Here is a 12836-nt window from a genome sequence, read left to right as displayed (position 1 = left end):
GTTCAGTCCTCCCATTAAAAGTATAACTTTTAATGGAGTTTTATTTCCATCATAAAAGATCCTGTTCTCTTTATTCACATAAGTGCATCTGAACGACAAGAAACATCTTAACCTATGTCTCTTAGCCTACTGCTCAATCAGATTAAATTTGCTTAAAATACATAGCCTACACTATCATTTGTATGTAAGAATTTACAAAACACTAAAAAAAATTTTTATATATATATATACACACACACATACCCCCACCATCACAGACCCCAACATGGCCTGTAGGAAAAATTGTCCAGTTGCAAGAACATTTCAGTATTGTGCCTCACTACACAGAAAAGCACAGAACTTTAAATCAAACACTTCTGATGTCTTAAATTACCGACTATTAAAAAGCAGCATTAAGCAATAAGTGCTTGCAGATTACATCTGGTTTCAGTTCCTATTGGCTGGCAAAAGACACTTCACACTGCCACAGAAGTAAGGTCTTTTCCTAGTTCTGCCACAGCACCATCAGTGCCACCTACAGTGAGGGGTTTCACTTCTCTGTGTGCCCTTCTGCGTGAAACAGAAGGGTGCCTTCCACTTTCACAAAGTTCTTTGAGAGCTGAAAAGTATTGTCTGAGTGGTAAGAAGTGTTTAGGAATTAGTGCAGCTTACCCATCCCCCCTACAAAATAGAAACAATTCTTGGAAATTACTATCTTGTTACTAACAAATGAATATCACAGCTGTGAAGGACTCCATCTTAGGTTTAAACTGTATTTAAAGAAAATTGCCTAATTTATACAGTTGTCTATTGTATAATGATTTCTTTTGGACAGATAGTGTTGTGTGTGTTTTTTTTTTTTTTCCTTCCTCCAGTGGTTTCACAGTCACCCAAAGACAATGCTCTTCTGTTCTTCTGTTGAGAAATACGAAGCATGCTATTTAGAAACACCTGATGCAGCAAGTTCTATCAAGGATACACTACCGTGATCTTTCTCATTATTTTTAGCCACTAGTTCTACTCATGCTATATTTTAAGCGCATGCTGAAGCCTGTACTCTTAATTTCTTAGCTAAAAACATTAAAGCCATACTAGGCTCTAGGCATGCTTATTCCAAGAGCAGTAACTGCAACTATTTAAGGCAAAAAATACTGATTTTAAGGATTTTTTGCTGTTCTGAAAACCCACAAACCTAACAGTTTCCATGGTGAAGATTGTTTTCCTTCATTTTTAACATCTACAGTCACTGAAACTTACTGTGTCTTGCCTGAAACTTCTTAGCTATGGAGCCAATCAGGATAAATATGGCTTAGATTTGTATATACATTTACATGCATGATTCAACGAAGCTCTGTGAGATTTAAAACACCTGGGACATGAATAGTCAAGATTATATGCAATACATATCCACAGGACTATAACCTCACAGTCATATCTTTATCACAAGATTGTCCTTTGCATCATTTTGATGAAGGGAATTGAAGAGTCTTTATTCTGTCACCCTTCTCATTGAGATACAGCACAGAATACCACATATATCTAACTTCCTCAGATCCAAAAGAAATTAAAACAATTAAAAGTACTTTTAAAACACAGTCTTCTCTAGGCTACAGTAGAAAGAAATTAGTCTCTGCCCAATCTGGAGTAGTATTTTCATACTTTCTTTTTCGGGTTTGGCTTGAGTTCTTTTACTCTTTTTTTTTTTTTTTTTTTTTAATCAGCTTGGCTGTCATAGGATCTAGGAAAATTTGTAAAAAATGTTAAATCACTGGTAGAGATATAGCATATACACGATCTATATTAACCTACATACACTTAGACACACCAAAAAGCAGTTGTTTTCCTTGTTTCTTCACCTTAAGGTTGCAAGAAAGAAGACAACACTAAAGCAGACACAGCTGGTGTATTTTTTCAGTTTCCCTGGTACATCTCCCACCCTTCGTAGCCTAACCATACATACCCCCTTCCTCCTGATTTGCTCATAAATTTAATTTCCTGTTTAGATCCCTTACTCTAGTTTCCAGCAGCACACTCCCTAGATGTGAATTTTCTGAACAGCAACACATGAAACAATTGACAACAGTTGCACTTCTCACCAGAAGAAATGCTTAAGAGTTTGTGAAATAAGAGCTCAAGCAATTTTGACCTTAGCTAGGCACCTCAGGCTGGACATGGCCTCTTAGGGAACTGACTTTCAGTTTCAGAATTCCTACCAAAAGCCCATAGACTACTTGCTTCTAACTTTGAGAAAAATTCCGTGCTGGAATGAAGTCATAACCAAGAAGTTAGAGCTGTGTTGGCTTGAGTAAAGTTGGCATGAATCGTGCACGGGCCTAAGGTGAGAGGAAAATGTCAAGCAGATGATTACGTGCAAGGAGATCTGTTACCCTCTATGTCAACCTAGACTGGATGCACACTGGCTCACAGCCCGTATTTGACCTTCAAAGGCAACATTTATAGTCTAAAACTAGCTCCAAGCTACCGGCTGTCACATTAAACCAAATCTAAACACAATGTTTCCTATTCAGGGCCTTGGGATTTTTTGGTGGATTAACACAGGAGAGTCAGTCATCAGTACACAGCACACAGATGCAAGCGCATCCCAGGCCACAGAGGCTGCCCCCCTCCCTGGCTGTAGCCTACCGTGCCTTTGTCCTGAAGGCACATCATCAGAGTGCAGACGTCACCCGTTGCTTGATGGTTCACCAGCACCATGGCCTCATCTTCTGACAGTGCTTTAACGTCATCACCCCATTCCACTACTATTAAAAAAAAGAAAAAAAGGTAAATTTTACAATGACCACATGGAAATTTTACTGTCATCAGAACAAAAACCCCGAAGACCCCACACCCAGACAATCATAATAAAGAAACCTTCACGCTACATGTCAATTTAAACCGGCGCATAGCATGAGAAAGGAATATTAGCAAGACCATTTTCCCAAGCAGAGGGTATCCAGCTTCGTCTTAAATTGCACGTGCAGAATAAGAACAAAATAAAAAATATTCAACCAGAACATATGCACCAAGATTGATCTTTTTGTGTCATTACACCATTCTACATTTAAGGTCTCAAAATTACATAAGCCTCTGACCCAGCTTTCAAATTCAATTCTCTCACCTCATTAGTTTAAAAAAAAAAATCATGTTGTCAAAAAAGCTTTTTGGTTTTGTGGGTTTTTTTAAGGTTCACAAGTTTGTTTTAGTTCTACACTTACTAGTATTAAACTACTCCAGCAAGAGAAAACCAAAAATCTGTAGTTGGATCGTGATGTTTAAAATGCTACATTAAGCCAACTCAGCTATCCAAATGTAAACAAATTAGCTATAAGAAAGAAAGTGAGTTCAGAAAATGCTGCTCAGATGACAGAAACTATTAGTTGCTATTTTGCAGACCAGAAACCAGACACTCCAGTGGCAAGAATGAAGTCAGGAGGAAGCTACAGCTGTTGAATCACTCAACATTTATACTGACCACCAAAAACTTGCTGTCGTAAGGAGTTAAAATTGCTAGTTCCATCATCACAAAGTAACCAAATAGAGAAAGAGAAGACTACCTCCCACAGAAGAACACGGGACAGAAAACTAGAAAAAGTCTGCCGTAAATCAAAGACCAGAATACACCTAATGCTGATATGGGGCAAAGAGACAAGCAAGTGGAGTCGGCCCTCGTTGATAAAAGAGACGTTCACTGCAGTGCAGGGTGAGGGAGAGGATGGGCAGGCAGAGGAGCTCTGTCAAATTTGAAAGAAAAAGTAAGATGCATTGCCCACATGTGCAGGATACAATTATTTTTCTGTGTTTTATTTCTTACGTGCTTCTTACTAGGATTTTCTTTCTGACATCAAAGAAAATATTTCACCTCCGCTACTGAATCTTTATTACTGTTATTAACAGGTCTCCAGTCAGTGAACAACTCTCATCACAAGACAATTAATTACTGCTGTCTTTTAAGCAGTGGTTTAACTGATGCAAAAGCAAGAGGCTACACACTGAAGACAAGAAGCAATAATCCATGCAGAACTTTCATGTCCTTGCAGAAATCCAATTAGCACCACACCTTCGAAAATTGCCACTTCTATTACTTTCTCACGGCTCCCAAAGCAGTGCTGAATTGAGACCTGAACACAAAGTTAAAAAAATAAAATGCTGTATTGGGTCACAAGTAGACAGAAACAGACTAGAGATACAAAGGTGGGGAGGACTATTCATTCCCTAATGCTCAGCCTCCTTCCTTTTCCCCCAAGCACAGATCCTTGCTTGTTTTTCTCAATATAAACTTGGAAGATCCCCTTTATCCCTCCTGCAAATTCCTTCTGATGTCCCCTCAAACTCCATGTAAGTCTGAAAACGCCTGAACATGGTTGCCATAGCTGACTGGGCACCTTCCTTAGCAAGTATTTCACCAATCTACCCTGTGGCAGTACCCGCAAGAAACTTAAGATGAAATGAGAATTGTTTTAAAGGGAAATGAATCAACTGCATGCTGATTTTTAAATTCTTACTTCATTGTCTTTATTAAGCATCCCATATACCCATAGTCCTACTGAACTTTCCAAAAGTAATAAAAACTAAGTACTAAACAATAAGTATTGACACAATAAGGTTTCTCACAAGTAGTTAATTATTTCAAAATAAAAACACTTCATTTCTAGATCACTAAAAGAAAAAATTGACTACTACAGGTATTTCCCTAGAACATATCAATTTATATTCCTAATGATTTCTACAGCAAAGCATTTAAAAAATAAACTACTTTGAATCTTCAGTTTTCACAGATCTAACTTTTGGAAGGATTAAAATAAAATGTAACCCATAAGAAACAGTGTGCACTTGAAAACAACTAAAGAGAACTCTGAAGCTTAATTTGCTAGAAAAGAGTACATTTTAGCAAACTAGGTGAATAATAACAACTGATTCTGAAACTTTCAGAGAGACCCCGGGCAAAGAAAAACAGGAAAAAAGCTCCTACTGTTACCTAGAGTATTTTACCTACTCTTGTTAAACACAACAGAGAGTAAAAACACACAACCAGATTACAACACACTAACAAGTTTCAGCTGAGAAGCAGTAAACAGGTGGGCTCTCTTATTCCAATCCAAATACAAGGTAAAAATAGTTGGATTTTGTTCTTTGATTTACTAAATTCATTTTATCTACCAGCTGGCCAGGCTAATAGCTCAATGTCTGTGGCTCAGCTGACAGGTAGTAAGTTACTAAATCACAGAGATTCAGCCGGACGGACGTCCTCTAGTTTCTTTTCACTCGGTCACTTCTCCTCAGGCAATCAGGCTGTCTCTTGTGCTTAATAGCACTTTATGGTCAATTGATTGACCTGATTATCAAGGAGAAAAGAATCAGTTTGTGCAAGTCCTTCACAGAGCATTTCTGGATCAGAAACAGATCAGCAAACCAGAAAAGCATGCAGAAAAATGACTGCCATTACCACAGTTTTCTAAAGAAGAAAAAAACCCCTGAAATATCTAGAATTTTAAGTTCACAGTGTCCCTTTAATCCCAACTTGTCTTCAATTTTCTCACTGCACTGCAATTTTCAAAAGGAGCACCTTTTGCTTTAAGAAGTACTTGTGCTCTGACATTCCTCCATTGCAGCTGGGAATATTCAAATCAAAACCTCAGCTGCATGGCAGCAGAACCAGGAACACTGCTTTGCTCCACTCTAACAAAAGAAAAAAACAGTTCAAAGACAAATATTTGTCACTCAGAGGCCTGAAAACCAGGAAACGTTCCTCCACAGCTTCCTTCTATTGCCAGGGCGCATTTTACAAGGATACCGGTTCTGTGTCTACAGACTTCAATAGTTATATTTCTGCAAATGCAGCTTAACATAGTGAGATAATATAAAAGAAGGAAAGAGCATGAAATCAGTTTAACATGGTAATTGGAAATCATGGCAAACTCTGTACCAAGAAAATCTGGAAACCCTGATTAGTAATGACATCTTTTACCCTTAAGACTGAGACAGAGGTGGTTTGCTGTAAGAGATACTTCATTTGTGACTTAGTGATGCAAGCAAAAAGTTTCTCCAGGAAAGGATGAAGACAAGTCTACTTGCAATTACATGTGTCATAAGACAGAGAGATATTTATCCTTCTCTTGTAACAAGAAGTCCAAGATGTACATGAATCTCTAGAACTCAAAAAAATATTTCATATAATGAGCTGCAAGGGGAGCTTTTTACAATCTAATCCTTGCAGAGCGTAAGGAAGAAAATAAAAGCAATGTAAGAGTTCTTTCCACATTTTTACTGAACCATTACACACCTAAACATAGCTACTGAGAGTTCTTAGAACACTTGGCTGTTTTGTAATCATGCCCTTAACGTAACTCTGTGCATGTAAGCAATGTCATGAATAAATATTCAAGCTCTTTAATTGCATTATGTCATTAGGCTGGGCAAATGACTACTCAGCTAACTAACAATTCAGTAGATTTCTTTTATACTTTTGAATATACCTGGCAAGAATGGCGGTCTAGTGTTCTGTGAAGCTGCCTAGCAATTAATATTAACTACTTTATTTTACATATTGCATTTTAAAACCTAAAATGTTCTGATTTTTTTTACCATCTCTTCTTCCTTATAGTTAAGGAACTTTGGAAGTTTCACTACACTGTGTGCCATAAGAATTGGCATAAATGTCATCGGCATCTTAACTTGAATTCTAATAAATGCCTGGGATTATTATATAAAAATGTATTGAGTTTTAACTTCTTATTTCTCCACTGAATTGGAAAGAGGAAAAAAAAAATGAAAGCCTCCTGCCAGAAATTTCAACAGCCATTAAGAAATGGTTAGTGAAGAAACCAGATGCAATTCCAACACTAGCATCATTCAAATCTAAAACCTACCATATTAATCTCATAAATAAATAAAAAACATTAAAAGACTTATACTTTTTGGCAAGGTCAAGGAAAATCTTTAAGTGTTCTGATCACAATCATTAAAAACCCCAAACCCGTAAAGCACTTAGGTAAATCACCTGAAAGTTATGATTTATGTGAACGTATACTTGATTTGTATATCCACTTTATTTGCTATTTAGCTTTGAATCTACACACAATATTCACAACTTCCTCTAGAAACTGGAGAAGTTAAGAACTTTTACTCAAGAACTTCCCAGCCTTCAGTTTACTTTTCTTCTGATCACCTGTAACCACTTGCATACATGAGGCAAGACTTTAAGAAAACCTGTTCCAAGAAGCTGCAGGTTGGCAGTACTTTGAACAGAACCACCCTTTGCCAATTGCCTGGAAACCTTTAGTAACAAACAGCAGTATTAATGGACAGCTTCCTTTGCTTCATCAAAAGCCACCCTGCTTTCTAACAGGAGAAGCGCTTTTATTAGGTGTTCAGTAGCGACTGTAACTCATGACAACCAGGTTTCTATGCATTAAACATTCCACCTCACACTCAAGCATTTGTGTCTGGCAAGTTGAAACTCTGCTTTACAGTTATTCAAAAATGGCTCATCAAAGCATGTCTCAGCTAGAGCCGCTGTGTACAGTTGTTAAACTACTTTATAGACGGGATTCTTTGATAGCTGGCATTAAGAAACCCCAGGAGTGATGCCAGAGGTTAAATATTACTTAGCATGCCTAGACTGCATTAAAAAAAACCAACATAAACACGGATGAAGACATGCTGAAGGTTTTGGTTTGTTTGTTTCCCCTTACAAAAAGGTTAAAGGCATTTGTCTCTGCGAACTGGTTGCCTCCAGTGGGGAAAAAAAAAAGGCACAACAAACCATGGACTAAGCAAAACAGCATATAATTAATTTTTCACACTTTTAAAGCACATATTTTAGGGTTAGAAGGTATTTCAAAACACCCGTAAAAAAATCAGACACATTGGAAAGAGAAAAATAGCTCTGCCTATCCCACCATTTCCTTCCAAAATTCATACTTCCAAGGAAACCTTCATATCTTGTCTCAAGTACACACGAGATACACAGGTGGAACAATAAAAAGCACAATCCAGAAAAGGAGGGAAAGAACATGCCTATGTCATTAAACACAGCTTCAATTAACCTGTTATTTTTCTTTTCAAGAATGTACCTTTACTAACAAAAGCATTGTCAGCTTCAAAGCTATTACAATATACACATCTTAAGGTTGTAAAAACTCAGCTTCAAACAAGATTTTTGTACCAAAATTAAAAAAAAAAAATCACCTTTCACAGCTAACTTGATTCAGATTTTTGTGATGACAATAAACTGATCTGTACCAACAACTTTTTCCTTTTATTTCCATCAAGAAAAACGCTTATCCTAGAGAACTCAGAGAAGCAGCAGCAGCTGGGGAAGAGAAGCCTGCCAACAGAGATAGTTCCTACGGTACATGTTAATAAACCAAGGCTGGGTTTAATATATCCCAGTCACCATCTTCTTTTTTCTGTGATAAACCATTTTGCACCCCTCTACACTTCATTGCAGGAAACAACACATTTCTTTTTGCTTTCAGTTCCATCCTTTTCAGCTCACACTCTCTCCCCTCTGCAGTTTACAGAGCTGCTTTGTGGAGAAGAGGACTTCAGCAGTCACAATATTTATGCCCTAAGTCAATCCACACTCTTACTTCAATTAACTGGCAGTAAGAGGCATTAAAAACAAGACACAATTACAACAGAGATGTTCTAAGTCCTTCACCTTCCTAACCAACCCAAGAACCACATTTTTCCTAAAGCACAGCAGTTCTTTTTGGAAATAGGGCCTAGTGGTGACTACTTCTGAAAAACCAATTCATTTTTCTGGAGTGCAGGTTCAAGACCTCATGGGCACAGTTTGCTTGAGTTCTATAATGCACTGGCACAAGAGATGATGCTTGTGGCTGAAGAGAGGGCTCCTCTTACCTCTATGTGATTGAGAATCAATAAAAGCGAAACCTCAGCCCACCTTCAGTGAAGCAAACTTCTTCCACTGACTTCAGTACAAGCAATACCATTTCAAGAGCTTTGCCTCTCACAATTATGCTAGGCAAGCAGTTTATATGATAAGAAAACTTTTAAAGTTAACAAATTCTGTCAGGATACACAAGCTATAATCACCATAGATATTTAAGATATTCCAATATAAGTTAAGTCTCACAAGAACACATCTTTCACTGGACACATCCTCCAAATTTTGCTGGAGGTCTCCAGCAGCTATTTTATGCTGCTGTCACAACACTGCTTGAATTCTAGAAGGACTAAAGTCCCACAGCTGATAGCTCTGATCATCCAAACTGGAACGCCACCTGTATATGGTGGTTACTGCTTCCAGAGAGTGGTAGAAGAGATGTGGTGTTCACAGCCACACAGGGAAATGAGGGCCCTGAAATGTGAAGACTGCAGCTGATGTCAGCTTTCATGACTATACTGGTAATAAACTGTAGCAGTCGAGAAGCAATTCCACTGTCTGTTCTGGTGCTTCTATTATTAGAAAATCAACTGCAAGTCTGAAGAACAGGATGGAGTGCTGGAATTCTTCTGAAGTACCTCAAGCTCATGAGTCAGACTGCTTGCAGAAGGAGCAAGCTGTATAGCACATTCCTCCATGGTGACAGATAAAATACATTAACTACTCATAGGAAGATCAATGCACTCATGAACTAATATCCCAAAGCTCTAATACCTTACCTACTGCAGATGTTACAATGGCCAGAAAAAAAAAAATAGATCAGTTTGTTTGAATCCTGCAGAAGGAGAAGCAAAACAATGGGCCAATCTCACCATTTTTTCTCACCATTAAAGAATACTTTTTTTTCATTTTTAAATATACTTAGGAAATGAAACATCAGAACAAGTAGCACTTCAGATTCAGTACCATTTTGGTCATTCCTAGTTACATGGTGGAAACACACACTGTCACTCTATGTTCAAAATTGTATTTCCAATATCATCAAACAAAGTTTACAGGACTGTCTTTAAGATGACCATAAACCAAGAAGAGGTATAACTTAAACTTTTGTTTTTTGCAGGTTAAAAGCTTCTAAACAATCTGGGGATGACTGAAAAGCTGTAACATCATTAACTGACAGCAGCAAAGAAACATATTCCCACAAAACAAGCATTGAAGAGACTCTGAATAGAAGGATCTCAGCTAAGTTGTTATACAGCTTAATAAGACTGCAAAATTTTATGCGTTGAGAAACCTGCTTTGACAGTCACAGGGCCATACATTCACCTGTATGAAAAAATGTCCTGTTCTATTGCTTCCTAGACAGATATTACAAATCAGAAAATTTTAAGAACAACCACCAAGGTACCAGTTTGCACTTTCTGTCATTCAGCCTCAGGCCAGCGACAATTATGGAAACACCACAGTCAATGCAAAAGGGTCCAGCATTTGCTCAGAGAGACTCTTTTTGTCAGACAAGGCTGTGGGCCCTACATTTTAGCTTCTTTCTCTACAAGGATGACTTTAACAAATGAGAAAGGATTCTCACCACTCAAGTACATTACTTCATATACTAAATCCACAGAACTTTTCCTGTTGTTTTTTTTTTTTTTTAAACTCTAAGAGTCAAACTCTTGCAGTTTCACCCCTAACACTGATGTTCACTATTAACAAGAAGGCAAGCCAAAATCAAATTCGCATAATGTGATACTACAGTTTCAAAAATCATATTCAGTGTACTGTGTACTGAAACTACAGTACTGAAAGCATGGCTACAATGCAGAATACATCTTAAAGAAAGTTACATCTGTACGATAGTTTTATTTAAAAAAGATTGGCTTTCCTAGAATTAAAAAGTTACTTTCAAAACAGGAATTTCAGAATACACCACCATTACAACAATTCAAGTAATCCTCTCTTCATAAAAGTTTAAGTACCACAGAAGAGCAGTGAGAAGAGGAAAGAGTGTTTCTTTCCTCATTGAAAAACATACCAGTGCAGCTGGGTAACTACAAAATGCTACAAATACAGTTTGCTATTATTGTTACCCTTATCAACCTCGCAAGCAATGAACAGTTGGCTGCAGCGCTGTACTTTTAATAGCTTGAACTCAGCAGGATACTACAGTACTTTACCCATATTAATCTGCCCCATCAATACTGCTGAGCAACTAATCAAGCATGAACAGAGCTGACAAACAGGAACAACTGAATATAAGCTCCATGGCTCCCCTCCTTTAAAAATTACAGGTATCTTCACAAAAATTCTCATCTCTCAAGCTGCAGAAGTAGTTCCTTCCTGGGCTCAAGTGAGAGCGAGTTAGAGGCTGGCCTCCCCTCTATATATTTCTGAAAAGAATGAAAAATAAAATTGGAGGAAAGAGGAAAAATATCATTTATAGCACAAAAAAGGGATAAGGTAGTCTGAAATCCAGTATGTCAACAGTGGGACTTGAGTTTTCAGAAAGAAAGTTGCAGGAGAGAGAATCATCACCTCCAGCAGCATGAAGTCCAGCTGGAGGTCAGTTACTAGGGCTGTACTCCAGGGTCAATACTGAAACCAGTGCTGTTCAACACCCTCATTAGCAGCCTGACCAGTAAGACAGAGTGAACCCTCTGCAAATTTGGGGCAAGCCTGCAGAGAACGCAGAAGAGGGAGTAGTGGATGATACGCCATATGGTTTTGCTGCCATTTGGAGGGATGTGAGACAGGCTGGAGAAACGAACCAAGAAGAAACTCAGGGGGTTCAACACTGGGAAGTGCCCAGTCCCACACCTGGGAAGAAGCTCTGCAGGAATAGCCATGGGGTCCTGCTGGATCAAGCTGACCACGAGCCAGAAATGCATCCTCGTGGCCTGGCAAATAGTATCCCGGGCTGCATTAGGAAAAGCACTGTCAGCAGGTGGACGGACATGGTCGTTCCCCTCTGCTCCACGCTGAGGAGGCCACATCTGGAGGGCTGGGTCCAGTTCTGGACGACTCAGTATAATGTAACATGCAGACTTAACCGGAATGAGTCCAACAAAGATTACTAGGGGACCAGAGCATCTTTTATATGAGGAGAGGCTAAGGGAGCTGAGACTGCTCAGCCTGGAGAATAAAAGGTGCTGGGGTGGAAATCTTACCCATATCTAAGTACCTGATGGGGCTGCAGGAAGAGGAGCAAAGACCACTTAGACTGTCACTGGATACTGCAGGAAACAGTCTGGCTGAGAGGCAATGGGCATAAATTGAAATACAGGATACTTCACTCCAACACAAGGGGAAAAAAGGAAAAAAAAAAAAGTTTATTACAAGATTAAAGATTGGTCAAACACTGGCACAGGTTGCACAGTGAGGCTGTGGAGTGTTCAACCTTGAACCTATTCAAAACCTGACTGGACATGGACCTGGGCAACCTGCTCTGACTGATCTTGCTTTGAGCAGGGAGTTAACCGTATGACCCTCAGAGGTCCCGTCCAACCTAAACAATTTTGTGATCCTGTGATTTACAGCCTGACACCAGGAGGAAAAACACTGTGTTAACAGAATTCTTTTTTAGTGGATACCTTCAAGTACAACAAAAGCTACAATTTCATCCTGCGGCATGAGAAGGAACAGCATTTACAGTCACATGTAGCAAATATGAACTGGCAAGGTTTTCCTGCAGAACTGCAGTAAAGACATGAATTTGAAGGATAGTTCAAACCTTAATATGGAAGAAGCAGAATATGATTCACCTGGGATCATCAGACTCAGGCAAAAATGTGGGACCAGTAACCAACACCACAAACTTGAGGCAACAATGCATTTTAATCAGAACAAACCATTATGTTCACTGCTATAAGGTCTTGAGATCTTAATCCAAAGACAGAGATCTTCAGATCTTCATTTATATCTTTATCTGTATCTTCAGCTATATTATGAAATATTATGGCAAAGTAACCTACTCTATGGAGACTGTTTTGTCTGCATGTCAAACATG

General features: G+C 38.5%; 1 protein-coding gene across 1 annotated transcript in view; it reads right to left on the bottom strand.

Moving 5' to 3' along the window:
* The window catches only part of LPGAT1 (lysophosphatidylglycerol acyltransferase 1), a 67304-nt gene that overhangs the window by 34867 nt on the left and 19601 nt on the right, over positions 1-12836 (bottom strand). The window contains exon 4 of the mRNA XM_065833845.2: positions 2623-2741. Within this exon, the coding sequence (XP_065689917.1) occupies positions 2623-2741 (119 nt within the window). The remainder of the gene's footprint in view (positions 1-2622; positions 2742-12836) is intronic.

The sequence above is a fragment of the Patagioenas fasciata genome, chromosome 3, assembly GCF_037038585.1.
Source record: "Patagioenas fasciata isolate bPatFas1 chromosome 3, bPatFas1.hap1, whole genome shotgun sequence".
Classification (NCBI taxonomy): domain Eukaryota; kingdom Metazoa; phylum Chordata; class Aves; order Columbiformes; family Columbidae; genus Patagioenas; species Patagioenas fasciata.
Note: the sequence above shows the minus strand (reverse complement) of the source record. Positions and strands in the feature narration are given on the sequence as shown.